The sequence below is a fragment of the Amblyraja radiata genome, chromosome 18 (genome assembly GCF_010909765.2).
Source record: "Amblyraja radiata isolate CabotCenter1 chromosome 18, sAmbRad1.1.pri, whole genome shotgun sequence".
In the NCBI taxonomy this organism is placed as follows: Eukaryota; Metazoa; Chordata; class Chondrichthyes; order Rajiformes; family Rajidae; genus Amblyraja; species Amblyraja radiata.
This window is the reverse complement of record NC_045973.1, coordinates 1,784,724-1,797,279: the sequence shown is the minus strand read 5'-3', so window position 1 is coordinate 1,797,279 and position 12,556 is coordinate 1,784,724. Positions and strand designations below refer to the sequence as shown.

Genomic DNA, 12,556 nt, shown 5'->3' with positions numbered 1-12,556 from the left:
GGTTTGTAGGTTAATTGGCTTCTGTAAATTGTAACTTGTCCCTAGTGTGTAGGATTTTGCTAGTGTACGGGTAATCGCTAGTCGGCATGGACTCGGTGGGGCTGAAGGGCCTGTTTCCATGCTGTTTCTCTAAAGTCTAAAGTAATTATTAAATTTGGCTGGTTTTCAGTTGGTGTTTTGGGAAAGTCAAGCTGAGCCTGTCAGAGACGTTTTATATAAAACACAAGGACCTTGAGGAACTGGGTGGGTCAGGCAGCATCTGTGCAGGGTGAGGACGGGTGATGTTGTGGGTTGGGATCTTTGTACAAAATGCAATCTGAAGAAGGATCCTGACCCGAAACATCGCCTGTTCATTCCCTCACAGACTCTGCCTGACCCGCTGAGTTCCTCCAGCGCTTTGCGCTTTGCTCAAGTTTCCAGCACCTGCAGTTCCTGTTTCTCTATAATTTAACTTCCACAGCACTGTATTGAGAATTAGTAACATGATTGGCAGAGTATTTTTGATTTTCACATTGTCGGCCATCTAAAACATCAACAGAAAGTGCTGGGAATTCTCATCAGGCCAGCCTGCATGTGTGGGAAGATCAACGTGGACAGTATTGTGTGATTTTGTTACACGTATATTTATATTTGAAATTGAATTTTCTCTGAACCATTCATCCAAAGCTTTACATAAAATGCTGGAGTAACTCAGCGGGACAGGTAGCATCTCTGGAGAGAAGGAATGGGTGATGTTTTGGGTCGAGACCCTTCTTCAGACTGAAGTCTGACGCCTCAACTTCTCCAGTCTGAAGAAGGGTCTCGAACTGAAACGTCACCCATTCCTTCTCTCAGAAGTTTCTTCTTGCTGAGTCCCGCTGAATTACTCCAGCATTTTGTGTAAATTGGCATCTGCAGTTCCTTCCTACACATACAAAGTTTTACATATATAGACTGGTCAATTGTAACAACTTGGTTTGACAAGTGTATTAAATCTTTGTCCTTTAATTAATGTCACAAAAATAATCCCCATTATCCATTCATGATAACATGACTACATGGGCTGCCCCTTAGTGCAAGGGCTACACCCCAAGAGATAGAACTCAGAGGTTGAACGCACCTTGGAATGCCCTCGTCATGAAAGAAGCCGTATAAATTCAAGTCTTTTTATAAAAGCAAGAAGCCTTTCTTGTCTGAATCGCTGTCATGGAAACACATTATCCATTCAAACCAATTTTCATCCTAATTATCCTCAGAATGGTTTAATCCATTAAACATTGCCATTGAAAAGCACAGTTAATCTTCTTCAGTTAGTGTTCTTCACAGCTACAGATCCCAACTCCATTTCTGGCCAGTGTCTCATAACACAATAGATGTTGTCTTTTTGAAGTATTGGGAATCACGATGACTCCCAGTCCAGCTTGTATTTGAAGGCCAGTTGAAAGCGCGCTCTGATGAGAACTATCATCCGACATTGCCCATCCCTCTTGCCTCGTGCAAGTCTGGCCCAATGACTCCGATCAATTTCATTTCTCTTTTGTATGATGTTAATATTTTGATTACTTTTCCTTTTCATTTTGGCTTTGACCATCCTTAAGCCCTACTGGCCAGATGCCTTGGACTAATTACTATCCAGCTTTGGTCAGCTGGAAAACATAGGTACCAGCTTGCTTTCAAGTTGCATTCTCCCGTATGGAACTCCTCATAGCCTCTCGACTTCCCTTCCTTCAGCATCTGTTCCTTACATGGCCCCTTCCTCAGCCAACAAAAACTCCTTGCTTGTGCCAGAGTCATGCTTAATTCCATTTTATACGCTTGGGTTAAAATGCCAAGTGAAAAGTGAATCTAGACTTTTATCACTGCCAACCTTTCCAAACATATTCTCAGTAAAAACTGTTATGTTATTGCCCCAGTCTGCGGGAGAGTTTGGGTTGTGTCCTTTCCTCGACCTGACTTGTTTTTGTGCTGCATTGGATAATGGCATGGATGTCATTTGGCTGATAGTTCCATTCATTTCCCCTTGTGTCAAAGTTTGGGTAACTTCAAATGAAGGGAAATCCATTTCCCGCAGTTCTTTTTAGTTGTAAATTACATAAGGTCATAAGGAATAGGAGTAGAATTAGACCATTCGGCCCATCACGTCCACTCTGTCAATCAATCATGGCTGATCTATCTCCCCCTCCTTCTCCCCATAACCTCTGACATCCGAACTAATCAAGAATCTCATCAAGAATTCCACAGATTCACCACCCTCTGAATAAATTGTAATCATAATTTATTAACCAAGTATATTTTGCAACATAGAGGAGTTTGGTTTGCCGTACAGTGATACCAAAAAAAGCAACAAGACACACAACTACATAAAAATCTTACATAAACTTCCACCACAGTGGCTCCTCCACGTTCCCCACTGTGATGGAAGGCAATAAAGTCTTATCTACTTTCCTCCTTTTCTCCCGCGGTCGGGGGTGTCGAACCATCCGCGATCGGGTCAATCGAAGCTCCCGTGGCCTGGTGCTCCCAAAGCCGCTCGCTAACAAGGGACCCCGAGCTCCTCAGGCCCCTGCGGTTGGAGCTTCTGAGGTCGATCCTTGGCAAAGGGATCACGAGCTCCACGATGTTAAGTTCGCAGACTCCCGCGGGTGGAGCTCCCGAGGTCCCAACAAGAGACCGCCAGCTCCATGATGTTATGTCGCAGTGCAGACGGAGATACGACATGGAAAAAGTTGCATCTCCCTTGAGGGAAGAGATTAAAAGAGTTCCCCCCCTTCCCCCCCCATAATACAAAATTCCAGATAACTAAAACATACGCTGGCATCTTTACCTACAGAAATGGCCCCATTCATGTGGGAATTAACTCCCTGCAGTCTTCACCCTCCCTGTACATCTTCTAAAAGGTCCATCATTATTTTTGGGAGTCTAGGTGGCAAATTTGAAATGCTTTACATTTTTTTTTAAATCTTCTATGCAAATTACTATTGTGTGTCAAGCTGTCAGTAACTTGCTCTGAAGTATCTGAAATATTTTAAAAATCTGGGTTGCCAGGAGTGAATAAGACTGATTAAAATCCTTATCTTTGTCCAATAAAAATATATTTTCAGCTGTAACAGTAAAACACCACTATTTACCGTTCATACATTTCTGAAAGGAATTGACATGGATTGCTTCCTGACTTGCTGGTTGATTGAAGGTTTCATGACAGAAGATAAGCACGAGGCTTGAGTAAAAATCTGAGCCAGAATGAGACTTCTCTATGCGGTGGGCAATACTGATACTGTTGACACCCAGATTGCCAGTGCTCTGGGCTGCCTGTGACACACACCAAGGCTGACAATGGCAATGCTCAAAAGATATTTCAGGATAAGACTGCAAATTATTCTTAAGAACTCCATTTTATTTTGTCAATTGTTGCAATTTACCAGGGACATCTAGACAATAGGTGCAGGAGCAGGCCATTCGGCCCTTCAAGCCAGCACCGCCATTCGATGTGATCATGGCTGATCATCCCCAATCAGTACCCCGTTCCTGCCTTCTCCCCATATCCCCTGACTCCACTATCTTTAAGAGTTAGAATGTTGTTATTAAAACTCTGTGATTAGTTTGCAACTTGTTCATCGCACTTTGATTCTGTTGCTCTGAGCTGACATGCCAGCACATGTCCCTTCTTAGGATAATAAGTGAAGAACTATTTCCTCTTCGAAGCCACTAAAAGCCTCTAGATTAGCCACAGATAGCAGTGACATTATGTAGGATGCATGTTATGAGACTGAGTTGGAATTTGTCTTGCTATTTGAATGCTGCTGGTGTATGATTTACGGTTCCACACTGAAGCTGTGTGTGTTTTCTACCAGGGAGCCGCGAGACAGCGTTCACGTACGGGGTTTCTGCAGCGGGAGTGGTGCATGCCATCAGCCGCGCGTGTCGCGAGGGAGAGCTGGCGACCTGCGGCTGCAGCCGGGCAGCGAGACCCAAGGATTTACCTCGAGACTGGCTATGGGGCGGCTGCGGAGACAACGTGGAGTACGGCTACAGGTTTGCCAAGGAGTTCGTGGATGCCAGGGAGAGGGAGAAGATCTACCAGAAAGGAACTTATGACAGTGCCAGGACATTTATGAACCTGCATAACAATGAAGCTGGAAGAAGGGTAAATCATCTTTCCTTGCTTCCATCCTAACACTTGTCTGTCGAATATAGATTGGAAATATACCGTTCCATCATTTAAATTATTATTTTCATTACAGTTTGTAAGTTGGAATCTGTGGGAAATTGGTTATTGCAAATGTATACATTGTATAATGCAACGGTGTTTCAGATCAGGTGACTAGCTGGGCTATTCCAATATTCCCACATTGCTAATTCTGTTTGCTTGAATGTGCAATTCATCTGGTTGTGGGTTTCAGCACAAGGAACAATGGTGTGTGATGTTCAATCTAATTGTACCGCAGACTCGTGTGTGTGTGCGTTACAAGCTGGATTCACTTGGATTGTTCTATTCTGTACATAATGCCATGTATGAATGTCTCCTGTACTTGGTCACTTTGTTGTTGTGCGATGTTACTGGGCTCGATGCTAGCTAGTCGGTGCTGGCTCAAAGGGCCGAATGGCCTACTCCTGCATCTATTGTCTATTGTGTAGCAGGGACATGTTGGCTGGTGTGGGCAAGTTGGGCCGAAGGGCCTGTTACAACACTGTATCACTCTATGACTCTACTGACAGAAGTCCAGAGAGACTGGAGCAGGTGTTGGAATGGGCCAAGGACAGGTACACACACCTGAGAGAGGTGTTGCTGAACAGGTTCAATTGTTTGAAGGTGAAGAAGCAGGGTTTTTATATAATTAACTCAGGTGTGTTGGAGGTAGTGAAGATGTCGGGCAGATAGACCAGGAGATGGTAGGTGAGGCTTGTTTTTGTTGATATATTCAGGTAAATGCCAGAACTCTCATCTCTTAGGGGGGAAAAGAGATTTCTCCTGTTTCTTTTGGAGACGTTACATTCTGTTCTGGGAACATCAGCAACAGGCAGCATCTCATATTTCACTTGGGCAGCTTACAACTCAGTGGTATGAATATTGATTAACTTCAAGTAACCCTTGCAGCCTGTCCCGCTGAATTACTCCAGCTTTTCGTGCCTATCCTCGGTTGAAGCTGGCATCTGCAGTTCCTTCCTACATAGCCGCAGATGGATCACCCAGCTGTCAGCTTGTGGCACTTGGTCATGCTTATATCCATTGACCTCCACGTTCACACATGCTAATATCTGTTCTAATATCCATTATTTGCAATTGAAGAATAGAGGAAAAGTGGTGAGGAAATGATCCAAAATGATGACTCTGTTTCCAATCCACCCACTGCCTGATCTATTCTTCAAATGAAGTGTTGATGAGTGTTGTGTACTTGCCTGATGGCAGGATGACAGGAGAGTGTGGGGAGCACATTGTTCTCAAGGCTCCTCATTGGTTTGTACTTAAGTGTTGAGAAAATGTAATTTTCTCTGTGGATTTTGGCAGGGGTATAAGTTGCTCAAATTTCAACATGAGGATTGTTTTTACATTTCTCTTTCATCAAAGCTAAGTAGTTAAACAGGGGTATGAACATTGACTTCTCTAACTTCAATTAACCCTTGCTTTCCCTCTCTCTCCATCCCTCCCCCTTCCCAGTTCTCCCACCAGTCTGATTAAATCTTACATTGTATGCCTCGTTGTCACCTTCCCTGCATTAACAATGATATATCCTACATTTTCATTGAACATTGTCCCCTTTGATCTTTCGTTTTCACACCTCACCCTTCCATATCTCTCATTTCCCTCTCCTCTGCCTCTCCGTCTCGGCCCAACTGTCACCCATTCCTTCTATCCAGAGATGATTTTAGAGTCCATTATAAAGGATGAGGTTACGGAGTACATAGAAGTCCACGATAAAATAGGCCAAAGTCAGCATGGCTTTGTGAAGGGGAGGTCTTACTTGACAAATTTGCTGGAATTCTTTCAAGAAGTAAATAGCAGGACAGACAAAAGTGAGTCAGTAGATGTTGTTTAATTAGATTTTCAGAAACCCTTTGATAAGGAACCATACATGAGGCTGCTAAGGAAAATGAGAGACACGGTATCAAAGGGCAGATACTTTCATGGATAGCAAGTTGGCTGAGTGGCAGAAGACAAAGAGTGGCAATAAAGGGGCTTTTTCTGGTTGGCTGCCAGTGACTAGCGGAGTTCTGCAGGGGTCGATGCTGGGACTGCTACTCTTCACGTTGGATATTAATGATTTGGATGAATGGATTGAAGGCTTTGTGGCCATGTTTGCGGATGATACGGAAATAGGTGGAAGGGCAGGTAGTGTAGAAAAAGCAGGGACTCTGCAGAAGGATTTGGATAGGTTGGGAGAGTGGGCAGAGAAGTGGCAGATGGAATAGAGTGCAGCAATGTCTGGAGTCATGCATTTTGGTAGTAGGAATAAAGGTGTAGATTATTTTCTAAATGGGGAGAGAATCCAGAAACCGGAAGTGCAAAGGGACTTGAGAGTGCTGGTGCAGGATTCCAAAAATGTGAATCTGCAAGTTGCATCGGTAGTAAAAAAAGCAAACTGTGCTAGCATTTATTTCAAGAGGGTTTGTATACAAAAACAGGGATGTAATGCTGAGGCTCTATAAGGCACTGGCCAGCCCACATGTGGAATATTGTGAGCAATATTGAGTAACATACCTGAGGAAGGATGTTCTGGCTCTGGAGAGGGTCCAGAGGAGGTTTACAAGAATTATCCCAGGAATGAGTATCTTAACCTATGATTAAGAAAGAACTGCAGATGCTTGAAAAATCAAAGATAGCCAACAATGCAGGAGAAACTCAGCGGGTGAGGCAGCATCTATGGAGAGAAGGAAATAGGTGACGTGTCGGGTCGAGACCCTTCTTCAGACTGATGTGGGGATGGGGGGGTGGGAAGAAGAAGGGAAGAGGCGGAGACAGTGGGCTGTGGGGGAGCTGAGAAGGGGAGGGGAAGGAGGGAGAAAGCAGGGACTACCTGAAATTGGAGAAGTCAATGTTCATACCGCTGGGGTGTAAACTTCCCAAGCGAAATATGAGGTGCTGCTCCTCCAATTTGTGGTGGGACTCACTGGCCATGGAGGAGGTCCAGGACAGAAATGTCGGATTCGGAATGGGAGGGGGAGTTGAAGTGCTGAGCCACCGGTGGATCAGGTTGGTTAATGCGAACTGTGCAGAAGTGTTGGGCGAAGCGATCGCCAAGCCTGCGCTTGGTCTCACCGATGTACAGCAGCTGACACCTAGAGCAGCGGATGCAATAGATGAGGTTGGAGGAGATGCAGGTGAACCTCTGCCTCACCTGGAAAGACAGTTGGGGTCCTTGGATGGAGTTGGGGGGGGGGGGGGGGAGGTAAAGGGACAGGTGTAGCATCTCCTGCGGTTGCAAGGGGAAAGTACCAGGAGAGGGGGTGGTTTGGGTGGGAAGGGACGAGTTGACTAAGGAGTTACGGAGGGAGCGGTCTCTGCAGAAAGCCAAAAGGGGAGGAGATGGGAAGATGTGACCAGTGGTGGGATCCCGTTGGAGGTGGCGAAAATGTGAGAGGATTATCTGTTGTATGTGACGGCTGGTAGGGTGGAAGGTGAGGACAAGGGGGACTCTGTCCTTGTTACGAGTGGGGGAATGGGGGATGAGAGCGGATCTACGGGATATAAAGGAGACCCTGGTGAGAGCCTCATCTGTAGTTGAAGAGGGACGTTTGTCGGCACTGGGCCTGTACTCGCTGGAGTTTAGAAGAATGAGGGGGAACCTCATTGAAACATACCGAATAGTGAAAGGCTTGGATAGAGTGGATGTGGAGAGGATGTTTCCACCAGTGGGAGAGTCTAGGACTAGAGGTCACAGCCTCAGAATTAAAGGACATTCTTTTTGGAAGGAGATGAGGAGAAATGTCTTTAGTCAGAGGGTGGTGAATCTGTGGAATTCTTTGCCACAGAAGGCTGTGGAGGCCAAGTCAGTGGATATATTAACCTGCATGTCTTGGGGATATGAGGAGGGAAATGGAGCATCCAGAGAAACCCCAGTGGTCACAGGGAGAATGTGCAAACTCTGTAGAGACAGAATCCATAGTCAGGATCGAACCCAGGTCTCTGGTGCTGTCAGGTAGCCGGTCTACCGTTGAGCCACCATTGGATGGCATGTGTGAGCTGGAGACACCCCCTCCATGACACACTGGTCAACTTGAGGAGCACCTTCAGCAACAGAATGGTTCCACCAAGATGCAGCACAGAACGCCACAGGAGATCCTTCTTCCCTGTGGCTATCAAACTGTGCAACTCCTCCCCCTTCTGTCATGGGGTAGACTGACTATTTCCCCTACCCCCCCCCCCCCCAATCTTTGCACATCCCCAATCCTGAGCTTACCACTTGTCACTTTAATGTCACGATTCTTGGTGTGGTTTATGACGGTTGGCAGACCAATTTCCCTCCTGGGATAAATAAAGTTCTCTCGTATCGTATAGTATCATCGCCACGGTTACCCAAGTAACAAAGTGGATGATCCAGGGAACAATGACTGAGTTAATGAGACATTTGCACTTTCACTGGACCATCCTTGTATACTTACACATGCATGGCTGCATATAGTCACAGAGTGGCATGGAAACAGGCCCTTCAGCCCAACTTGCCCACACCGGCCAACATGTCCCAGCTGCACTAGTCCCACCTGCCCACGTTTGGTCCATATCCCTCCAAACCTGTCCTATCCATGTACCTGTCTAACTGTTTCGTACACGTTTGGATCATCCCAGCCTCCTCTGGCAGCTTGTTCCATACACCTACCAGTATCTTTGACATGAGCATATAGGACAATACTAAGCACTTGAGTGCTGATGTTCCATGCTATTGAGGGAGTGCAGCGTAGGTTTACAAGGTTAATTCCCAGGATGGCGGGACTGTCATATGTTGAGAGAATGGAGCGGCTGGGCTTGTACACTCTGGAGTTTAGAAGGATGAGAGGAAAACTTATTGAAACATATAAGATTATTAAGGGCTTGGACACGCTAGAGGCAGGAAACATATTCCCGATGTTAGTGGAGTCAAGAACCAGGGGCCACAGTTTAAGAATAAGGGGTAAGCCATTTAGAACGGAGATGAGGAAACACTTTTTCACCCAGAGAGTTGTGAATCTGTGGAATTCTCTGCCTCAGAGGGCGGTGGAGGCCAATTGTCTGGATGCTTTCAAGACAGAGCTAGCTAGAGCTCTTAAAGATAGCGGAGTCAAGGGATATGGGGAGAAGGCAGGAACGGGGTACTGATAATGGATGATCAGCCATGATCACATTGAATGGCAGTGCTGTTTCAATGGGCCGAATGGCCTACTCCTGCACCTATTGTCTATTGTCATATGCAGATACGTTTTTAAGCAAAAGGCAATTGGCTGGAGGTACTCAGTGGGTCAGGCAGCGTCTGTGGAGGGAATGGACACTCTGATGAAGGACAGCATGGTGGCACAGTGGTCGAGTTGCTGCCTAACAGCGCCAGAGACCCGGGATCCATCCTGACTACGGGCACTGTCTGTATGGAGTTTGTACCTTCTCCCCGTGACCTGCATGGGTTTTCTCCAGGATCTCTGGTTTCCTCCCACACTCCAAGGACGTGCAGGTTTGTAGGTTACTTAGTTTCTGTAAATGGTCCCCAGTATATAGGACAGAACTAGATGAAGGGATTCAAAGTAACATTAGCAAATTTGCAGATGACACAAAGCTGGGTGGCAGTGTGAACTGTGAGGAGGATGCTATGAGAATGCAGGGTGACTTGGACAGGTTGGGGGTGTGAGCAGATGCATGGCTGATGCAGTTCAACGTGGATAAATATGAGGTTATCCACTTTGGTAGCAAAAACAGGAAGGCAGATTACTATCTAAATGGTGTCAAGTTGGGAAAAGGGGAAATACAACTGGATCTGGGGGGTCCTTGTACATCAGTCAATGAAAGTAAGCATGCAGGTACAGCAGGCAGTGAAGAAAGCTAATGGCATGTTGGCCTTCATAACAATAGGAGTTGAGTATAGGAGCAAAGAGGTCCTTCTGCAGTTGTACAGAGCCCTAGTGAGACCACACCTGGAGTATTGTGTGCAGTTTTGGTCCTCTAATTTGAGGAAGGACATTCTTGCTATTGTGGGAGTGCAGCGTAGGTTCACAAGGTTAATTCCCGGGATGGCGGGACTGTCATTTGCTGAGAAAATGGAGCGGCTGGGCTTGTATACTCTGGAATTTAGAAAGATGAGAGGGGATCTTATTGAAACATGTAAGATTATTAAGGGTTTGGACACGCTAGAGGCAGGAAACATGTTCCCGATGTTGGGGGAGTCCAGAACCAGGGGCCACAGTTTAAGAATATGAGGTAAGCCATTTAGAACTGACATGAGGAAACACTTTTTCACACAGAGTTGTGAGTCTGTGGAATTCTCTGCCTCAGAGGGCGGTGGAGGCAGGTTCTCTGGATGCTTTCAAGAGAGAGCTAGTTAGGGCTCTTAAAGATAGCGGAGTCAGGGGATATGGGGAGAAGGCAGGAACGGGGTACTGATTGTGGATGATCAGCTATGATCACATTGAATGGCAGTGCTGGCTTGAAGGGCCGAATGGCCTACTCCTGCACCTATTGTCTATTGTCTACTGTCTATTGTCTATTGTCCACACTGTATCTCTAAACTAAACTAAACTAAACTCAAGGGCCCGACCCAAAACACCGCCTGTCCATTCCTTCCACTGATACTGCCTGACCCGCTGAGTTACTCCAGCACTCTGTAGTTTGCTCTAGACTCGGCATCTGCAGTCTCTTGTTTCCCCAGCTGGAGCTCTCCAAGTTGCTATTGAGGACAGATAAGTATATTCAGGCCGAATTGATATGGGAATGGCACCCAGACAAGGAAATGTATTTTACTGATAAATAATGGTGGCACCTCCAGTTATTTGATAGCAAGTGAAAAAGTAAACTGCAGGGCAGTCTTGTAAGAGTTAAGATTTATTATTGCCTTGGAGAACTAAAATAGCTTTGTGTTCTTGTATGGTTCAGGTTATCTGAACCTGTTGATTGGATTATCGTCTTAACGTCTGTGAGATCTATTAATTTGCCATTCAGTACAGGCTTTGTACGCTGCAGAGTTGAATTGAAGCTGTAATTGTATATCGGGGATAGAGGAAACTTCATCCACACTGGATGAAGCAGGTTATAATAGCCGCTTTTAGGCAACTCACGTGGATCGAGCAGCATTAGATACATGCTCCTAATCTCAGCTATATGAAAAATAGATTTTGGAGTGCAAGAAATAGCTCGATACAAGATCTTTTTTCGTGAACTATTGGAATGTATAAAACAGCTGTTTGCCCGGTCAGTCAGTTCACACGGTACCTTGGGCAATTCCATTCTTGTTCACTTGTTCTGTCGTATCAGCGGGAACATTAAGTCCCTGAATATTGAGCGGGGGGGCAGCTCACTAACACTGTGCTTCAATGGGTGTTGCAGTAATTAAATGAAGCCCACCTGTACTTGGAACTTCATGCAGGGTAGTACTATTTAGTTCTTCGGCAGAAAAAGACCCAAAGTGCTGGAGTAACTCAGCGGGTCATTTTTATGGAATTCCCTGCCACTGAGGGCAGTGGAGGCCAAATCACTGGATGGATTTAAGGGAGAGTTAGATAGAGCTCTAGGGGCTAGTGGAGTCAAGGGATATGGGGAGAAGGCAGGCACGGGTTATTGATAGGGGACGATCAGCCATGATCACAATGAATGGCGGTGCTGGCTCGAAGGGCCGAATGGCCTCCTCCTGCACCTATTTTCTACGTTTCTATGTTTCTATGTCAGGCAGCATCTGTGGAGAACATGGATAGGTGACGTTTCGCAGAGGAAGAATCAGGGACTAGTAAAGTGCAAGTTCTGTACAAGGACGCACAAGCGCAGGAAGGAGGAATGCCCAGCGTATGGGAAGGGCTGCAACAGATGTGGACACAAAACCACTTTGCCTGCTGCTGCAAGCAGAGGAAGGAGAGCATGCAGAAACGGGGTCTGCACACAGAGACATCTGACACAACGTCCATTTCTGACACAGAGTATGTGAGTTGCATTGAGATCAATGCAGCTGGAAACAATTCCTCTTCAGGCCTATTCGCTGAGATGCAGGTCGGCACAGCATCAAGTTTCAGGTTGACTCTGGTGCTAGTGTTAATGTGATTCCCAAGCATCTTGTACCCAACAATGAGGACATTAGATGAGAGAAAATCACCTTAAAGATGGACAACGTATCCAACCTGCTGGTGGAAGGTAGGGCGAAAGTCGTACTCCGCAACGAGACGCACAACAAGAAGTACTGGGTTCACTTCATAGTGGTAGAGGAAGGCTGGCTTACATCGCTCCTGAGCGGCAAAGCTGCACAACAGATGAAACTCATCATGGTTCACTACGAGAACTTCAAGAGCCTGAATGCTGTTAGCGAGGCTGACACATTACTCAAGAGATACAAAGATGTCTTTGACGACGAAAGACCTGGGAGACAGCCTGGCAAGGTCAAGTAGGTAACTAGGACGGAGGATGTGACCCCATCACAGT

At 46.0% G+C, this 12,556-nt stretch overlaps 1 protein-coding gene across 2 annotated transcripts in view; it reads left to right on the top strand.

The window, feature by feature from the left end:
* The window catches only part of wnt5a (Wnt family member 5A), a 52,005-nt gene that overhangs the window by 19,217 nt on the left and 20,232 nt on the right, over positions 1-12,556 (top strand). For both annotated transcript variants that reach the window (XM_033036561.1, XM_033036560.1), the window contains exon 4: positions 3,831-4,123. In XM_033036561.1, coding sequence (XP_032892452.1) covers positions 3,831-4,123 — 293 coding nt within the window. The remainder of the gene's footprint in view (positions 1-3,830; positions 4,124-12,556) is intronic.